The sequence below is a fragment of the Kogia breviceps genome, chromosome 2 (assembly GCF_026419965.1).
Source record: "Kogia breviceps isolate mKogBre1 chromosome 2, mKogBre1 haplotype 1, whole genome shotgun sequence".
NCBI lineage: Eukaryota > Metazoa > Chordata > Mammalia > Artiodactyla > Physeteridae > Kogia > Kogia breviceps.
Genome location: NC_081311.1, coordinates 29,742,264 through 29,763,291, shown reverse-complemented (window position 1 = coordinate 29,763,291; position 21,028 = coordinate 29,742,264). Strand labels below are relative to the sequence as shown.

At 37.6% G+C, this 21,028-nt stretch overlaps 1 protein-coding gene across 2 annotated transcripts in view; it reads right to left on the bottom strand.

The window, feature by feature from the left end:
- HPSE2 (heparanase 2 (inactive)) overlaps positions 1 to 21,028 on the bottom strand; it is a 592,918-nt gene that overhangs the window by 218,553 nt on the left and 353,337 nt on the right. For both annotated transcript variants that reach the window (XM_059054720.2, XM_059054721.2), the window contains one exon: positions 6,761 to 6,808. In XM_059054720.2, coding sequence (XP_058910703.1) covers positions 6,761 to 6,808 — 48 coding nt within the window. The remainder of the gene's footprint in view (positions 1 to 6,760; positions 6,809 to 21,028) is intronic.

Sequence of the window (21,028 nt, the reverse complement as noted above, 5' to 3'; positions counted from 1 at the left end):
ATTGCTCTGTCATAGGTTAGGTATATTTTATTTATATAAGAAATTGCCAGATATTCCAAAATGAACCAGATATACTATAATGATATCAAGAATTTTTAATGTGTCTTTTTGATGTTATATTTTCAAGGAATTTGTCCATTTCAATTGTCAAATTGGTTGGCATAAAGTTGTTCATAATGTTCCCTTATTATACTTTTAATATCTATGTGATCTGTAGTGAGAATCCCTTTTTTATTCCTGATACTTGCAATTTCTGTTTTTTCTTTCCCATTCTCTCTTTCTCTCTCTCCCTCTATCTTTCAATCTCTCTCTCTAAGTTTTCAAATTTGTTCACCTATTCAAAGAAATACTTCCGGCTTTGTAAATTTTCTTTACTGCTTGTCTATTCTATGTTTTATTGCTTTCTGCTTTTACCTTTGTAATTTTCTTTATTTTACTTGGTTTGAGTTTAGTTTGTTCTTTTTCTAGCTTCTTAAGATAGAAACTAAAAAAGGTCATTGATACCAATGTTTCTTCTTTTCTAATATAAGCATATTAGAATATAGATTTCCCTCTAAGCTCTGTTTTTTCTGAATTCCACCAATTTTGATAAAATATATCATCATACTCATTTCAAAATATTTCTCTTTCCCTCATGATTTCTTCTTTGATCCATAGATTATTTCAAAGTGTGTTATTTAATTTCAAGATATTTAGGAATTTTATAGATGTTTTTCTTACTGATATCTAACTTAATTTCTTTGTCATCAAAACAGACACATGAAAAGATGCTCAACATTGTTAATTATTAGAGAAATGCAAATTAAAACTACAATGAGGTATTACTTACACTGGTCAGAATGGCCATCATCAAAAAGTCTATAAACAATGAATGCTGGAGAGGGTGTGGAGAAAAGGGAACCCTCCTACACTGTTGGTGGGAATGTAAATTGGTGAAACCACTATGGAAAACAGTATGGAAGTTCCTTTAAAAACTAAAAACAGAGCTACCATATGACCCAGCAATCCCACTCCTGGGCATATATCCAGAAAAGACGAACACTCTAATTTGAAAAGATACATGCACCCCAATGTTCACAGCAGCAACTATTTACAATAGCCAAGGCATGGAAGCAACCTAAATGTCCATCAACAGATGAATGACAAAGCAGATGTGGTATATATATATAGGTACACAATGGACTATTACTCATCCCTAAAAAGAATGAAATATTGTCATTTGCAGCAACATGGGTGGACCTAGAGATTATCATACTGAGTAAAGTAAGTCAGACAAAGACAAATATTATATGCTATCACTTATATGTGGAATCTAAAAAATAATACAAATGAATTTATTTACAAAACAGAAACAGTCTCACAGACATAGGAAACAAATTTATGGTTACCAAAGGGGAAAGGGGGAGGGATAAATTAAAAGTATGGGATTAACAGATATACACCACTGTATATAAAACAGATAAGCAACAAAGATTTACTGTATAGCACAGGGAACTATATTCAACATCTTGCAGTAACCTGTAATGGAAAATAATCTGAAAAAAAATACATACATACATATATATATATATATATATATATATATATATATATATATATATAAAACTGAATCACTTTGCTGTATACCTGAAACTAACACAATATTGCAAATCAACTATATTTTTTTCAATTAAAAAATTCTGTATGATTTCAATCCTTTCAAATTTATTGAGACTTGTTTTATAGCTGAGCATATAGATCTATCTTGATGAATGTTCCATGGGCACTGGAAAAGAATGTATGTTCAATTCAGCCTACAACTGTCAATTAGGTCAAGCTGATTGATAGTGTTATTCAAATCTCCTATATCCTTTCTGTTTTTAATTTAGTTGTCCTATTAATTACTGAAAGAAACGCTTTTAAATCTCCAACTATGAAAGTAGATTTATCCATTTTTCCACCTTTTGTTCTTTTAGTTTTTTCTTTGGGTACTTTGAATCTCTGTTATTATGTATTGTTTCTATAGTTTTCTATTGCTGCTCTAAAAAATTATCACAAACAGTGGCTTAAAACAATCCAAATTTATTATAGTTCTGTATGTTAGAAATTAACATGGATTTCACTGGGTTAAAATCAAAGTATTAGGAGGGCTGTATTCCTTCTGGAAGTGCTAGAGAAGAATCCATGTCCTTGACTTTTCCAGCTTCTAGAGGCTGCCCTTATTCCTTCACTCATGACCCCCTTCTTCCACCTTCAAATCCAACAATAGCGGGTCAAATCCTTCTCACATCACATCACTCTGACTTCCTCTTCTGTAGTTAACTCCTCCCATGCCTCCTCTTTTATGACTCCCTCTTCCACTCTGATGGTTACGCTGGGTCCATCTGGATAATCCAAGATAACCTCCCTACTTTAGGTCAGCAACCTTAGTTCTATCCGCAGCCTTAATTCTAGGAATACAATTTCACAGTCTTCTTAGAGTAAATATTATATTCCTTCACATAAAAAAAACTTGGAACAGTATAACTCCATTTACAGCCTCCTCCCTTCATCATCCTTTGTGGTATTATTGCCGTATATTTTTACAACTCTGTATGTTATAAACGCCATGATACAGTGTTATATATTTGTATTAGAGTCAGGTTTTTAAAAAGAAATTAAGAGAAAAATATATTTATCTATAAATTTACACTTTCCAAAGCATTTCATTATTTTCTGAGATCCAACTTTCCTTCTGATGTTACTTCTGTCTGAAGAACTTCCTTTAGTAATTCTTGTAGCACAGGTCTGCCGGCTTTCACTTACCAAAAACATCTTTATTTCACTTTCATTTTAAAAGAATATTTTTCTAAATAGAGAATTCTGGTTTGACTTTTTCTTCTTTAGCACTTTAAAGATGCAGTTCCATTGTCTTCTGTTCTCCATTTTTTCTGATGTCAAGTTAGCCATCATTTGTGTCTTTGCTCTCTATGTAAAGTGTCATTTTTATCTGAATGCTTTGAAGATTTTTCTCCATCCTTTTGTTCTCAACAGTTTAAATATTATGTCCAGGTGTGATTTCCCTTGTATTTTTCCTTCTTAGGGCTTGCTTAGCTTCTTGGTTCTATAAGTTAATGTTTTTCACCAAATTTGAGAGAAGTTCAGCTTTGGTTTCTTTTTTAAAAAATATATTTATTTATTAACATATTAATTAATTAATTAATTTTGGCTGTGCCAGGTCTTAGTTGTGGTATGCGGGATCTTTAGTTGAGGCATGCGATCTCCTTAGTTGCAGCATATGGACTTCTTAGTTGCGGCATGTGGACTCTTAGTTGTAGCATGCAAACTCTTTGTTGTAGCATGCGTGCGGGATCTAGTTCCCCAACCAGTAGTTGAACCTGGGCCCCCTGCATTGGGAATGCGGAGCCTTAGCCATTGGACCACCAGGGAAGTCCCCAGTTTTGGTTTCTTAAAAAAAGTTTTCTGCCTCATCCTCTCTCTCTTGTCCTCTGGATTCTAATTGCACAGATGTTACTTGATATTGGCAATGAGGTTGCTGAACCTTTGACAATTTTCTTCCCAATATTTTTCCTCTGTTCTTTAATTGTATAATTTCAAATGATCTGTATGCAAGTTCACTAACCCTTTCTTCTGTACTTTCCAATCTCTTAGTAAATCCATCCAGTAAGTCTTTCATTTCAGTTATTTATTTAGTTATTTATTTTGGTCACACCACATGGCTTGTGGGATCTTAGTTCCCCAACCAGAGATCGAACCTGTGCCCCTTGCATTGGAAGCATGGAGTCCTAACCACTGGACCACCACAGAATTCCCATCATTTCAGTGTTCTATTTTTTCTTTAATAATTTCATTTGGTTCTGTTTTATATATATATATAGTTTCCATGTTACTGCTGATATTTCCCTATGTATTCACTCAATATGGACATTTTCCCTTAACTATTTGAATATATGTGCAATAGCTTATTTAAAATCCTTGTCAGCTAATCCTATTATCTGGGTCATCTCAGGGTTTCAAGTTATAGATCATTCTCTTGGCCATGGGCCATATTTTTCTGTTTCTTTGCATGTCTAGTAATTTTTAAATTGTATACTGGAAAGTGTGGTTGATATGTTGTAGAGACAGAAGAGTGTTGGTTTGGGATCTAGCAGGCAGTTGGATGAACGTCTGGTCATCTTGTTCTTGTGGCAGCCGCAGTTCAGACTTTGTTAGGGTGAGTCTGTTGTGGTTACACATTAGACTTAAGGCAAATCTTTAGTCCTGGGTCATAGACTTTACTCCTGAGGCATGTCTTTTAGTTTTCACTGGAAAGCACAAGGTGTTTATCAAGCCCCTCAATTTGTGAGATTCAAATTTCAATCTCTGTCCCTCATGTGACAGACAGCAGCTGAAATTTCTGTTCAAATTTGTCAGGCTTCCAGCTGTTGTTTTCTCCCAGGCTCCTTGAAGTCTCCCTTAAATATGCACAGTTCAGGGATCAGGCAAAGATTTGAAAGGAAGTTTATATGCATATTTGGTGTTCTGCCCCATAACTCCATCTTTCTGATATTTCCACCTTCTGACTTTTTTTTCCCGACACCTCAAATCAATATGACCATGTATTTCTTTTGAGTTTAAAGCCACCTCATACTGTATGGATTCTTAAGTAACCACAGATCTCACCAGTGCCATTCACTTCTTTCAGGAATTGAATAACTTCCTCTAGCTTTTGCTGCCTTTTGATCACTCTGTGTGTGTGTGTGTGTGTGTGTGTGTATTTAATTATTGTCCAGATTTATCATTGATATCTGATACAAGCTATTCCACCATTCCTGTAATTGGAACTTCATCTCACTAACTCTTTCTGGGTTTTCTGCATGGGTTGGTGTGCAGAACCAATCATCAAGTTGTATATCTTGGTCCTGAAAATCCAAGAGCATGAAAGTCCAAATCAAAATAGTCTAACTATATAGATTTATTTATTTATGACTTCAGACTCAGAGTTCTGGTTGTTCAAGCTCCAAGCTCAATATCCTAGTATTGAACTGATTCTTTTGGCTAGATGAATACTGACAAATTCGATTCTCCTTTTTTCTTCCTGACAGTGACTCTTGATTTCCTTTACATCATTAAGAAATTTTCACCTCAGCATTTCTCAGGGTTAGAGAAACATGGCATTTGGCTTTAATTTTCACTGAGTCCTCCTGGCCAAGATTTCTTGGAATTGTTCCATGACTATTCCAAGTCTTGACTGAAAATTATGGCTGTAAGGAATAAATGGTAGAGTCCAGGTGCTACTTGTTCTCCCCAAATGAGTGCTGATCCTGGAGCCAAAAGAAACACAACCCCATGCCTGCTTTGGGGGTATTTTTAGAGTAGTTACAAACACATGATATTTATCTTGAGAGATGGCCAATATTTTTTTAAATAGCTAATAAACAGACTGTATTTACAAAAATGTATTTTTCCTTTATAAAAAAAAAATACTGTGCTCACTTCACTGCATTTGTACTATGGAGAGTACTTGAGTAGGGGAAAAAAACTTTCTCTGATCCCTCCCTGTCAGCCATGATAACTGAGTAATGCTTACATTCTTACCCACTAATTTCTGTACACTTCTCATTACTTCCCTTTATAAACACTATAAATTCTCCAGTCTCTTGTCTTTATGCTACATTATCCAGATAGCTCTTGGTGAGGACACTGAAGAGGATTTGAATTCCACCAATAGAATGTAATATTTCCAGTATAGGATCATTGTCTTTTTACCAAAGCAGTAACAGTTAAGAGAAGCCCATGGAGTGAGACAGATCCAACTTCAAGTCCAAAACCTGCCACTTTCTGTGTAATCTTTGGATATTATACATCTTCCTCCTCTAAGTTGTAGAAAAATATAGATTTGGTTGTTCTGAGGATCAGATATGGTAAGACACATAAAGGTTCCTGCCACATTGTTATTATTATCATTGTTGTTATTCCCACCCCCACCCCCCAGTAAATGCCCAATTAACAGTTGCCTAAATAAGCAATTGTTGAACTGAATAAGTGCTATTCTGGTAAAAGGGAAAACACACAAATTACAAAAACAAATATAAAAAATAGTAATTGTAAGTTATGGTAAGTGCTATGGAAAAATGAGCTAAGAAAGACAATTAAATAGGGGGTCTACTTTAGATAGGATCATCAGGGAAGGCCTCTTGAAGGAGGTGACATGTAAGCTGAATCTTAAGAGATGAGAAGGAGTAAGCTACACAAAATATGAAGATAACAGCATTCCAGGCAGAAGGAATGACACATACAAAGTTCTTGAGGCAGACATGCATGTGAACTCTCTACAAACTGAAAGTCCTCACCAGTGTGTTGGGACAGAATGAGTAAGGGCAGGATGGCATCAGACGAGAGCAGAGGCCAAACACAAAGAGCCTTACAGGCCAGAGTAGAGTCTGGCTTGTGGTCTACATGCAAAGGGAAGGCACTGAGGGGTTTTAAGCAAGGGAATGACAAGATCCTCAGACCCACTCAATCCATGGCTCACAACGACAAACTGAAGGAGAATAAGAATTTCTGGAAATATTTGGAAATTGTTGCTTATAGAAACTAAGAGTATAAATGCAGAATAAAATATTTTTCATTATGATTAAAGTTATTGATTGCCAACAACTAATTTTGGAGTTAGTTTTAACTTTTTTCTTGGAGCACGAAAGATAGTTTATTAAATTTCAGTTATAACTTCATGACAACTACTTATCTTTCATTTCACAGCATCTGATAATAAGTAAGAGCAAAAATGGTGAATACCTACTGTTGCCAGGTAACTGCCTCCACTGTGTTTCCTGCCACCTTCATGAATCTGTAGGAAACAGAAAGAACAAAGATATTGCAACTTAAAGTAAACCATACCCGCAGGGTTAAAATAGAATGAGCTGAGACAGAGATGAGGCCAATCCTTGGGCAACTATGCTTTCTGAGAGGGCCCACAGCCATGGCCTATCCACAGGTATTGGAAGTTAAAAGGTACAGAAGGTGAAAGAAATCACACTTTCAGTTCTCCACACATCCTTTACCATCTGGAAATCAAGACCTCAAGACAGCATTATACCTACATCTGTCTTTCCAATCCCATGCCTGAGGGCTCCCACATTGCCTTCCCTGTGATCAAAACTTATCTGTCACATTTCCTATTCTCTAAGGATTCTGAGATCTACTAGGAGACAAATGATAACATTTTCCAAGGATGACAACACAACATATGCCTTTGAAAAACCTCAGGTCTCTCCTTCTATAGAGAGCATGGGAAAACCCAACTTATTTATATAAGTATATAAGTATGAAGCACTAACAAATATGCCCTAGTGATGGGTTGCCACAGCTGTCTAAGTGTAGAAACCTGAGCACACATAGAGAAATTTAACCATTTCTGGAGCAGCTAAGTAGAGAACTGAGTGTCTCGACCAGGATGCTCAGCTCAAAACGGAAACCAGACTTGTTTCCCTGCAAAGCACTGAGCAAAGTCTTGCTAGCAATTTGCCACCCTCCTGTGCCCCTTGGGGTTCCACCAGAAACATAGTGATAGGAGACAGCATCCAAGGCCACACAGATTCCATAAGGTATTATAAACTGCAAGTCTGTGAATAACTCAATTATTGACCTGCCTCCTTTTAGCCATCCACATGTTCTGAGGCCATGTGCTGTCATGGCTCGTGTTACTATTTGAGAGAGTTACCACTCAGACACAGGAAATCAAAAGGAACATCTCAGTTCTTCCAGATCTTACTTTCAACTCTCTTTCCTGAGATCCTGGAAGGGAACTTTTCCTCAGACAGAAACAATCTTCCATCAGTACTTCATAAACAAAGAATTTGTCCACTGAGAAGGGAGAAGGATGGTATTTTGTCAAGAATGACCTACCCCTGCCCTACTCCAGCCTAACCTTGCCAGGAGGACACATGGGCAAAGGCTGTGCTTGCGCTGCCCAGACAGAGGCTCTGTTTTGCCCTGATGGTGGAAGAGGACTGAGTCTCTGCAGGACTGGGTGAGAGAAGGAGAAGGGATACCAGGACTACTGTTTAGTAGCAGAGTGATGTTCATAAAAGAAGATGAAGAGGACGGAGAGTAGGGAGACAATGAGGAGGGGAAGGAGAAGGGGGAGGGAGAAGGGAAGGGGAAAGAACAGGAGGGGGAGGCAGCTTGGCTCTTGCCTGTATGGTTTTGCCTCTTTTTGTCGAGTACCACTCAGCAGTCCAGGAACAAGAACGTGGGAAATGGAGCATAGTGTTGATTGAGGAATGAAAGTGGTTGCTGAGCAGGATCAAAACATAAATGGGGATTGGAGGGAATATAACATTTACTGAATACCTATTTAGTACCAGGTATTCACATGTATTTCCTTCATATAATTCTCAAAATTGCTTTGCTTGGTGAGGTGGATATTATTAATCACATTATACAGGTTACCAACTTCCCTACTGGCTAGAAAAATAGTATTTCCAGACACCCTAACCAGCTCATTTTTATGGGATCATGCCACCCCTCCTAGCAGTACTTCTTAGGAAGCAGGACATAGGAACCCTCTGCTTTTGGAGCCCATGGATTTCTTTTTCTTCTCCTCTCCTTTCTCCAGCCCAGAAAAATCTCTTGACTCTGGGAAGGTAGCTCCACTCTCCTCACCATTTCTAGCCCTATGCCCAGGATTCTTCCTTTAAAATTCAAAAGCTGGAAAAGCTGTGCATTCTCTTCTCCATCCTGTCATGTCCCACCCCCGAGTCAATAAGCACACAACCAGCTATCTGCTTGAATAGACGGGAGAAAAATGGAAAAGTCCAGGGAGAAGGAAAACAGATTAGGATCCAAAATATTATAGCTGCCACATAAGTACTCTAAGCTGTGGAAACCTGATGGTAATCTTAGAAGTAGGATAACCCACAAATTAAGATGGGGAAATGAAATTTTGTACCCTCTCCCCAGGATATTTTAAAAATTAGAAAACCTAGGCAAACTTAGATACAAGTGTCATTAAAAAATATATATATATATATATATATATATATAAAATATATTTACATGGGCTTTACTCCTCCAAAATTATTTCTAAAATCTCTGAAAAGTAAAACTGCCTCCCTTTACATATAAAAATAACCATAATAAAAATTACACTGACATTTAGAGTGCTTTCTCATTAAAATTTTTTTTCAGCTTCTTATGTATATAATTTCACATAACTCTCAAAACAGCCCTGGTAGGCAGATATTTCTAATTTATAGTGGAGGTTGGTAAGTCTCACAGAGGTTATGCAACTTGTTCAAATTCATAGAGTAGTGCAGACTAAACTCAGGTTTTCTGATTCCAAACCCTATGTTGCCTTCAAGCTGTTTTCACTGAGGCCACAAATTATTAAGACTCAAAAATTAAGCTGAATTTTTGCCTTGAGAAAACACTACCTTATTTTTTGGAAAAAGAATAAAAGACCTCAGCACCTTCTTTGCTTGTGGCTTCCTCTCACAGACTTGAGCATTTCAGTGTTATTTGTAAGACTAGGTGCTGGAGCAGGTGTCGAAAGGTGACTAACTCAGGGCCTCTGCTATAAGACAATCACAGTAAAGCCAAGAAGACAGACACTGAGACAAATTAGTCTCTTTGTGTTGCATTACTGGTGCAAACTAACTGCTGTGGGAGAGCAGTCAAGGGAGTAGCTAGCTCTACCTTCTATGGTGTTAGAAGAGGGATAAGCATTGAGTAAAGCTTCACATATCACAAGAGGTTGAATCTAGCATTGAAAGAAGGGTAGGATTTTGCCATGAAGAGCAGGCCAGGCATAGAGCACCTTGAGCAAAGCATGATAGAGTCAAGGTGAGTGTTTTCTCAGGAGTCCAGGATATCTGGGTATCAGGGGACAGGTAAGGGAGTGGTAGGAAGTCAGCCTGGTCAGATAACTAGTTGCTAGCCTGTGATGCTAACACATCTGGCCTTTATTCTTTAACATCTCGGTACAAGTCGAGGTCTTCTTTATCTTTGTATGATTAGCACCCAACAAAATATTGTAAAATACAGCTAGCTCCTCCTGCATGTTGGATTTATCCTGTGCTTAAGCAAGTGAGGGTGTGTCAGGATCAGACTTGAGTTTTAGGAAGATCACTCTGGCTATGGTAAAGGTGAAAGGTAGTGTGGTGTGGACAAACTGGAGGGAGATGACTGCAGAGTGATGGGAGGCTTTGAAATGTGGGAACGAAAAAAGACACAGTTGAAAAAAACACTGTTGGAGCACTGAAGAGGACTCGGCAGGTGAGTTTAAGTGAGGAAGCGGTGTAAGAGAGAACCCCAAAGTTTTAACTGTGGTAATGCCATTGCCTAAGATGGGAAATCCAGGAATAGACTTTAATGCTGGTGTTGGTGAATGTACTCCAAGCCTTCTGAAAATGCCTCAAAGAACTTGAAGTAAATAGTCATTGATGATAACAGTTACACATTCACAAGAAAATTAGGAGGAAAAAATAATCATCAATGTCCTGCCTGGCTAAAAGGCTCTGGACAGGCAATTAAGAACACATCTAATTTGGTGTCTTAGAAGCTAGAAACTTGTTATGTATGATACTACAATCTGGAGATCCTCATATGCATTGAATAGTTTGTTCTGCTACAGGTTGATAATTAAGTCTTTAAACAACCTTCCATTATCAAAAGTTACATTATAAAAAGAATGGGAAAACTAGAGTTAGGAACATTTAAGGTAATGTTAATGTTTTCTCCCCACACCCCTCCCCCACCCACAAAGAAAATCTGTAATATCTATAATTAAATATGAAATATACTGGACCCATATATAGAATATTATATAGTTTACAGAGAAATATTTTTAAATTGAATATAGGAAAAGACCTACCATGATCCTGAATAGGAAAATCAATTATTCTTCCTAACCTAATTTATGGGTTTAATGAAATTATAATAAAAAATCCCATCAGATATTTTTGAAATTTTGCAAAATCATTCTATTTTTGAAACTTTGCAAAATCATTCTAACATTCATCTGAAAGAAGCCAAGAATGTTCTGAAAAAACTGTAATACTGAAAAGACATTTATTTGATCTACCATATATTAAAATATACCATAAAATCTGTAATTATTAAAACATTCCTAGGCATTAGTCAGGAGATCTTAGTAAAGAGATCAGGAATTAGTAAGGATATCTATGGAACAGAAGAGACTTTTTACAAAAATTTATATATAAGAATTTATTACATGGAAAAGAATTTAGTATGTGAAAAACTGAAGCATGTTTTTAATAGTGCTACGTGATTTGTAGCTATTTGGGAAAACAGTAAAGTTAGATCTTTACCTAAAGTCTTATTTTGTAAAAGAAATCAAAATAGTAAAATATACTTTCATTTCATTTTACTATTTTTAAAAATTTGTCAATCACTATTTAATATGTTTAGACCAATGATATTATTATCTTAACTTTAGTAGCATGTTTAAGCAGTAGAAAAGTTGTTTTACCTAACTTTACGGGAAAAAATTATTAAATATATGTTCATATGAAAACTGTTGTAAACTACTTTCTTCCTTTTTCCCTCTTGGCAAAATGATGAGAACAACTTGAAACATATGGAAGCATTTTTACACTTATTCTGATGAGGAAGAATCTAATTCAGGAATAATGTCAAACAAAATATGCATTTCCAAATACTACCAGGATGACTAAACATACTTTTGTTTTTTTGAGAAGTGTATAAAACTCATCTAAAATAGAGCAAATGTTCTGTTTTCAGAAGTCTTTGAATGATTGAAAAAAAAAAACTAGAAAAACAAAAACAAATGACAGAAATAACACATAAAGGAAACTGATTAGACAAAACTCCATGGAATAGATATTGTAGCCAGTGAATTTGGCGAATTCTCCCCAGACACATGTTCCCTCTCTGAACACTAGGGTTCTCTGTATCTACCGTGTATCTATATCATTTCCATACTCTGTTTTTATATCTATATTGGCACTGCGGAGGACAACAAGTCCAAAAAGATTATAATTTTCTTTGTTCAAATCTCACATTGATGGATTTTTCTGCTCCTTAGTTTTGCCTGTTTCTCAGAAACTGGCCCAAACCACATAAATGAATAACTTCCACACAGCTGCAGAATGCTCAGCAACAAGAAAGCTGTAAGGTGGAGGTGGAATAACATGCACACAGACTAGTGCTGTCAGGAGTGAAATACCACTGGGAAAGTGAAATTCTGTTTAGGGTCCAGTATTATCCAAGCGTTTTCAACCATCCACCTTCATTCTAATCCCTAGATTTAGGTCTATGAATGAACAAGTAAAAGATGACCCAGGATATGAATAATGACAAAAAGGAAAGATCTTGGTTTTCCAAGGTTGGATATCACCGTACCTGAATTACGAAGACAGAAATCTTGGATGATTATTTCAGAGAACAGAAGATGTCTGTCCTCATGCTGACATCCAGTCACTCAAAAAAGGATAAGAGAGGGAAGGGGCAAGGACCTGTACCCAAGGAAATTGGCCAGTGCCAGGCAGACCTTTCAGTACTGGGGAATCTTTCCCACTGGAGCAAATATGCTGCTATGGAAAAGAACAAAATATCCCTTTTCATTGTGAGAGTTCCTTTCCTCCCCCAGGGGACCCCAAATCTGGGAGAATTTCTTTCCTTTGTTATCCACCTGCACATATGACGTATCTGAAATGTTGTGGAGTCTTCTCTCCCAGTGCATATCACAGCTCTCTCTTATAAGAAGGCACATCTTTACTCATGGTCTTTGGGGTTTGATTTCTGCTTCTGGACCACAGAGTGCAACCCTGAAAACTGGTTTCTGAATTTTGCTCCCAGGAAAGAGGATAAATCCTTCATGGGGAACTGGATGTCCAAATGACTACAAACTTCAGTAAGAGTGTGGCAGCCTGATCCTTCTTTTCCTTGTCCACAAGGAGAATCTTTGGTTATGTAACTAACATGAATAAGATGTGACAGCCATTCTACACAAAAGCTAGGAAAAACTTGTGAGGAAGTTATTCATTTTGAGTTACAGCAAACAGGCATCTTCTATTTGGTCCAAAGTCACTTACATTTCCATGGCTAATTATATATTAAGCTATACTAGGTTAACTATATATTAAGCTTTAGGAGAAATAAAATACTGATCTCTTTCTTCCCCACCCCCTCTCTCTCTTTTTACTCTCGCTGTTTCTCTTTCTCCTTCCATTCCTCCCTTCAAGCCTCCCTTCCTCTCTCCCTCCCTCCCTCCCTTACTTTTTCTCTCCCCACCCCTATTTATATATAATATTACACTTGCAGTAGGCTGATAAATAACATGGCTATATGTTCATTGACTTTAATGGCTAGTGCAGCTCTCTATTTAGACTACTCTTCTAGCTTATAATTCCTTTAATTTGATAGATTTATAGAGTTTTTAACATACAGGGAGTTGAGAGGGGTGAGACTCTCCACAGAATCTCTCTTGCCAATAAAAGTTACATCCATGAGGCTTAATTTAAGAAGGATCTTAATGAAGAAAGGAAAAAATAAGTTAGCTACCACTTACTGATTGACAGGCACTTGGTAAGCAGTTTACATAATTTATAATCTCATAGGTAGGTATTATTACTTTCATTTTATAGATGAAGAAACTGTGCTTAAGATCACCCAACTAATAAGTTGCAGAGCTAAGAATCAAATCCATTTCTGACTTTAAATCCCTTGCTTTAACCATGCAGAGATGGCAAATTTGTGATATGTGCTCCCTTTTTCTGAACCCATGGTAGACCTTGGTAATAGATCTCAATATCCTTTCCCTAATTCCAGAATTGGCCTAAGAATCCTTCTCAAGATAGGGTGCCAGGCACTATTACCTGGAACTGGCCCCCAAGAGGAAGGCTATTTCATGCTGCTAATGGGGACTTGGGAGGAGGGAGGCTATAGAACCATGTCTGGAATAAAATGGAGGCAGATGTGAGACAATAATACAGAAAGGACAAAATAGGTTTGCTTGATTAGAATGAAGACAAACAGCAGGGGGTTGAGGGATGGTGAAAGATGTTGAAACAGATCTGTAAGGCTACGGCCGGAGCTGGAAGGTGCTGGTTAGGGGAATATTATGACAGACATGTCTCGACAATCTAAAATGCTGCTGGATTCAGGCAAAGAAGGCTATAACTGACCTGATATGATTTGTCCTGGCTGTGGAGCCAGGTGGGAAGGAGGAAAAATGCATCTAGATAACATGAAGAATTTCACACAGAAAAGCAGACTTTCCAAAAGCTCAAGTCCCAGTATGAAGCTGAGTCTATGAGAGTGAAAACTATGGAACTAAGGTGAAGAGTATTATATATTTTTTCCAGTATGCTAGACCATGTGGCTTCACTCAAAGATGAAAATTCAGGAAAACAGCACCACAAAGTAGAAAGAGCATGGGCCTAGGAGTCAGATAGATACTTGATTTAAGACCTGGCTCCACAACATATTAGCCATGTGACCCTGGATAAGTTGTTTAACCTCCCTGAATGTTTTCAAATGGAGAGAGCCTACCTCCCAAAGGCATTGTGAAGATGAACAAGATAACATACATGAAGAAACAAGGGTACTGCCAGGCACACTGCTGGCACTCAATAAATGTGAGCTTGGTAAATAATTTAGCATTTGTGTACCTCCATTCCTTAATCTGTAAAATAAGATAATAAGACCTGCTCTGTCTATATTATAGGGCAGTAGTTCTCATACTTTGGGGTGCAAAGAATCCCTGAAGTCCCTGTTCAAATGCCAATGTCTAGGTCCCATCCCCACACATTCTGGTTGGGTAGGTATGGGCTGCAGCCTGAGAATCATGCTGCATTTTGTTTTACAGAGATATTCATAGCAGCTTTATTCATAATAAACAACAACAGGACAAGATGTCCTTCAGTGAGAGAATTGTTAAACAAAATGTAGTCTACCCACACCATGAAACACGACCAGCAATGAAAAGGAGCAAACTATAGACACATGCAGCAACCTGGTTGAATCTCCAGGGAATTATGTTGAGTGGACAATCGAACCCTAAAAGGTTGAGTATTATATTATTCCATTTATGTAACATTTTTGAAATGACAAAATTATAGAAATAGAGAACAGATTAGTGGTTGGCCAGAGTTTTAAGTAAAGAGCGAGAATGAGCAGATGAAAGAGCGACATGAGATATCCCTGTGGTGATGGAAATGGTCTGTATCTTCACTGTATCAATGCCAATGTCCTAGTGGTGATATTGTCCTATAGTGTCACAAGATGTCACTGTTGGGAGAAACTGGATAAAGGGGACTCGGGACCTCTCTGTACTATATCTCATGCTGCATTTTAAAGAAGCTCTCCCGGTGCTTCCATTGAGGGAGGCCCATGGGCCACACCTTTCACAGATGGTGATCTTAGCAGCACCTGTTAGGGTAGGTCATTCTTGGAGGAAAAGTAGGGTTCTTAGGGAAAATAGAATGGGGAAGGGAGGAAAGGAATGGAAAAAAAGCAAGTGAGGAAGCTATTTCCTAAGACCATATGTGTCAAACCTAAATCTATATCCCAGGACACCAGTCTCCTTTTCCAATGTTCTTTCTAACCCCAATCTGACTTCTCTGACCACAGAAGAAGGGAGAAACATCCTTCATCATAATAGCCATAACTGATATCCTCGGGCTTGTGTCAGGAACTAGGCTGTCTCTCTAATCAAGAAAGAAGTCCTGCCCAGGAAAAAAAAATAAAAAGAAAAAAAAGCAAGTTTAGAAGTAAGCAGTCATTAGCATAATTCTTAGCTAGGGAGCAGACCTTTACAGTAGCCAGTGCTTCCTTGTTAATTAGCACTGAACAGCTGCTGGGAGGCCCTGAATCTCTCTACAGGCAGAGAAGGAAACTCTCTTCTTATAAACTAAGAGGAATAAATTGTTCTCGCCTCCTGTAGTTTAAGTCATATATTCTTTCACAGGTGAAATAAAACATAACAATTATTAGGAATAACACTGTGATGATTTCTCTGTGTACCAAATTGTCCCCGGCTGTGCAATTTCCCACTCCAGACAAGAATGTGGTGTAAGTAGGTTTGTAGGCAGGAGCTGTGATCACCCTCATTATATGCAATGTTACTGTAGCTAATCTTTCTGGTTCTCAATCTCATTCAGTACTCCGAACTGCTTAGAAGCCTACATTGAGTCATAGGCAAAAAGTCAGAAAAAAATCCCTGCCTTTTCCATTTGAAATTCACTTGTCCTTAAGGATTGTAGCTGACATTTCTTTAGGTGTGGACTGTGTCAGGAACTACACTAAGCACTTTCAATTCATTATCTCATTTAACTTCACAACAAGCCTAAGAAATAGATAATTTCATTAGCCTCATTTTACCAATGAGGAGACCGAGGTTTTAGAGAGATTAAATAATTCAAGGTGACCTAGCTAGAAGCTGATCTGGGTCTCATCTAGTTCTAAAGTGTATGCTCTTTACATTCCTGCTATTTCCACCCTTGCCCCCAATCCTGCTATATTGACTTACTACAGTAGAACACAGAAGGCTGTTGATTTAATATGTCTTTATGGAGGAAGGGACCCATGAGGTCAAAAATGCCCAGGGCTCACAAAAGTTGTAATGAGAGTCTGTGTGTCTATGCTTTGAGTACCAGTGGAGTCTATAAATCAGCATTAGGCACTTAGTAGAAGTTTTGGTAATCAGACAGAACTAAAGATAGAAATTCTGGATATAAAAAGGCAATTTTTCTGTTTCTGTTTTGTAGATCATTGAGCACACAGTATACATAATGTGGTCTGCTGTGATGGAAAAGAGCATTATTTCCTTCCTAATTCTCCTGCTTTTATCCTTTTAGCCAAAATTGGAATGCTTTCCATAGCTCTCTGGGCCACCATGGGAGTTAAAGGTCCTGTCTAGCTTTCTGTTCTAACCTAGGTTCAGGTTAGAATATGACACTAGCAACTCTGTAAAATATTAGTATAACTTCCATTCTTCATTCAACAAATTGGAGCTCCCACCATGTGCTAGGCTTTTTGCCAGCACTGAATATATATTAGTAAATACAACAGACAACTTCCTGCTCTCATGGAGTTTATGATCTATAAGCAAAAAATAAACAGTAAATATGCAGTTATAACTTGTGATAAATGCCATAAAGAGAACTAACAGAGTGCACTGATAGAGAATCACTTAGCTAGGCTATTCAAGAAAGAACTCTGATGGGTGAGGAGAAACCAGCCATGTGGCAAGCTGAGAGGACACTCTAGGTAGAAAGAAAAGCATGTGTTGTGCAACCTCCGCTCCCCACAAAAAAAAAAAAAAAAGAGAGAGATAAACTTAGCACATAGCAGGCCAGTGAGGCCTGAGTGAAGTAAGGAAAAGGGAAATCTGGAGAAAATAAGAATGAAGAGCTGGACAGCAGCCAGACTGCTCATTGTAGAGCCTTGTTGGATGTGGTAAGGAGATTAAATTTTATTCTAAGAGCAATGAAAAGTCATTTAAGAGTCTTTAGCAAATGACTGACATCATGTGAATTATGTTTGTAAAAGATTTTCTGGCAGCTGAGTGGTGAAGACTGGAGAGGACAAGAATGGAAGCAAATAGACCAGTAATGGGGCTATTGAAATGGTCCAAGTCCTGAGTTCTCCAAATTGTAATTCTTCTGCTATTGTTCGCTCTATGGCCATATCTCACCTAAAGCAGGGCTCATATTCCAAGTCAGTGATGTCCAAACATGTTAGTGGAACACTAGTCCCTCAAGATACGCTCGGAAAATAAGACTACGGTCAAATAAATTTTTAAAATTCTGCATGCTAAATCCCCTTCTTGGAGATTCAGAATGTAAACTAATGTAATAAAGATGCTGGAAAGTGTTTCAGTACATTTGTATATCCCAGTATTTCTCAAACTTACTTGACTATGGAAGCTTTTACTTTTTTCCCCCTCCACATAATGTTGTTATCCTGCAGAACTGATATTTTCCAGAGCACATTTAAGTAAATGCTGCCATAATTCATTCTAACCAAGGGTTAACTCCATGTGCATGGTTTACTGGGCCTCCTCTTCTCCACATCTCAATTTATTATTTCAATGGCTTAGACAATATTTTCCAACTCCATACATATTATAAGAGGATATCAGCCATGTGGGTCATATTTCTTCTCTCCATTTTTACTGCCTATTTTCTGTCAACTGTCTCCTTAATATTACATTGTAAAGGTTGATAAGGTTTTCATTCTTTCTGTGACCATAATTTTCTTCCTTGTTTCTGGATCTGGATATCCTATGAGACAGCTGTTGGGGATCCTGAACTGATCTTTTATACCAGTAAGATTTCATCCCCAAATTTTTGTCTCTGTCCAACACTCTGTGTATGGGAGATTTCCTTGATTTTATCTTATAATTCGTTTATTGGACTCTTAACTGCTTTTCAGAGATAAAATTTAATACCATATAATCCCCTCATTAACTGTACAGTTCAATAGTTTTTATTATATTTACAAATTTGTGCAACTATCAACATAATCTAATTTTAGAATATTTAATTTCAAAAAGAAACCCCATTCCCATGAGCAGTCACTCTCCATTTCTCTGAAAACTTCACCAGTCTAGGCAACCCAATCTATTTTTTGTCTCTATAGATTTGCCTATTCTGGACATTTCATATAAAGGAAACCACACACTGTGTGAGCTTTTGTGACTGGCTTCTTTCAGTTATAATGATGATTTCAAGGTTCATCTCTGACAACATGTGTTGGTACTTCAGTTCTCTTTATTTTCAAGTAATATTCCATTGTATGGATTTACTGAATTTTATTTATCCATTCATTGGTTGATGGACATTTGGGTTGTTTCTACTTTTTGGCTATTATGAATGATGCCACAATAAATAATTGTGTACAAGTTTTTGTGTGGACATATATTTTCATTTCTCCTGGGTATATACCTAGAAGCGGAATTGTTAAGTCATATGGTAACTCTATGTTTAACCTTTCAAGTAATTGCCAGTCTGTTTTCCAAAGTAGTTGCACCATATTATATGCCCACCAGCAGTGTGCGAGGGTTCCAATTTCTCCACATCCTCTCAAACATTTGCTTTTGTATGTCTGTTTGATTGTAGCCATCCTAGTGGATGTAAAGTGGTATCTCACTGTGGTTTTTTTTTTTTTTTTTTTTTTTTTTTTTTTTTTTTTTTTTTTTTTTTTTTTGCGGGCCTCTCACTGTTGTGGCCTCTCCCGTTGCGGAGCACAGGCTCCGGACGCACAGGCTCAGCGGCCATGGCTCACGGGCTTAGTTGCTCCGCGGCATGTGGGATCTTCCCGGACCAGGGCACGAACCCGTGTCTCCTGCATCGGCAGGCGGATTCTCAACCACTGCGCCACCAGGGAAGCCCACACTGTGGTTTTGATTTGCACATTCCTAGTGACTAATGATGTGGAACATCTATTCATGTACTTAGTGGCCATTTGTATGTCTTTTTTGGAGAAATGCCTATTCAAATCCCTTTTGGTCATTTTTAAACAGGTTGTCATATTACTGTTGAGTTGTAAGAATTTATATGTGTGTGTGTGTATATATATATATATATATATATATTCTGGATATAAATTCCTTATCAGCTGTATGACTTGCAAATATTTTCTCCTATTATGTGTGTCTGTTCACCTTCTTGATGGTATCATTTGATGCACAAAAGTTCTTAATTTTTATGAGGTCCAGCTAATCAGTGTTTTCTTTTATCACTTATGCTTTCAGTGTTGTATCTAAGAAATCATTACCTTACATTTATTGGGCTTAATTTCAGCAATTATATATTTAGTTTTAAAAAATAATTTTTGCTCTGTATACAAAATGCAGTATATATAAATACAGTATCTTACTATATCTTTATCAGGATACTAATTATAGCTTTCTACTTTTCTCGTTCTGATCTTGAATTATAATTCTTCTTGGGTCAATTTTTAAAATGTATTTGTCTTGGTTTTTCTCTTTTATGTTACTTGTTTCCTTCTTACATCTTTTGATATTTGCCTATCTATTTTTTAAAATTGGGGACTAAATAGATTCTTCTAGGTAGTAGGTGCAGATTTTTCTAAGCTGTTGAATATATGGGGTTTTTTTTTATAAGTCTCTCCTTTCCCTGGGATCTCTATTTTGTGGTCAGAGCTTGTTGACTAACACACATCCCTTTAGAGAGGGAGGAGGGAGGGCACAGATAGCCTTTGGGCTAGGATATCCCACAGTGCTCTACTCAGCATCTTACTATGCAGAAGCAACTCCACCTTAGCAGTACTAGCTCATCCCCAAGTATTCCGGCAGTATTTTTTTTTGGTGAAGGCTCCTAACTATCGGTTTGGCATTTGCTAGGAGATAACAGACTGAGCTGTCTTTGCTCTGTAGGCAGGGTAGGGGACTTAAAATGATGGAGGGGAGAGTTTAGTTGTGGGTGTAGTCCCGCTGAAGACAGACTTTCATATTAACCCCTTGGCTTGGTCTCTTCCCACCTCACCCTCTCTGGCCTCTGAGCCTATCTGCAAGACAGATTCTCTATCTTTTCTCAGAGCCCATGTTCTCTGGGTTGCCACTTTCTCACTCTGATTACTCTGTCAACAGGCTTCCATCTGTTTACTGTCTTATAGAAATCTGTCAAAAGTCTCTCATCTGCTAATGATCCCTCTTTCATGTGCTTGTCATTACAGAATTGTTCTTTACCAGTTTTTAATAGGAGTTGGGATGATGTTCCAGAAGGAAATGGAGCTTGTGCTCAGATCACTATCCTGAACTTGAAGCACACCCAATGTAGTTTATTTATTTTTATTTTATTTATTTATTTTTGGCTGTGTTGGGTTGTCGTTACTGCATACAGGCTTTCTCTAGTTGCAGCAAGTGGGGGCTACTCTTCCTTGTGGTGTGCGGGCTTCTCTTGTTGCGGAGCACAGTGCATGGGCTTCAGTAGTTGTGGCGCACGGGCTTAGTTGCTCCGTGTCATGTGGGATCTTCCTGGACCAGGGATCGAACCCATGTCCCCTGCATTGGCAGGCAGATTCTTATCCATTGTGCTACCAGGGAAGCCCGCCAATG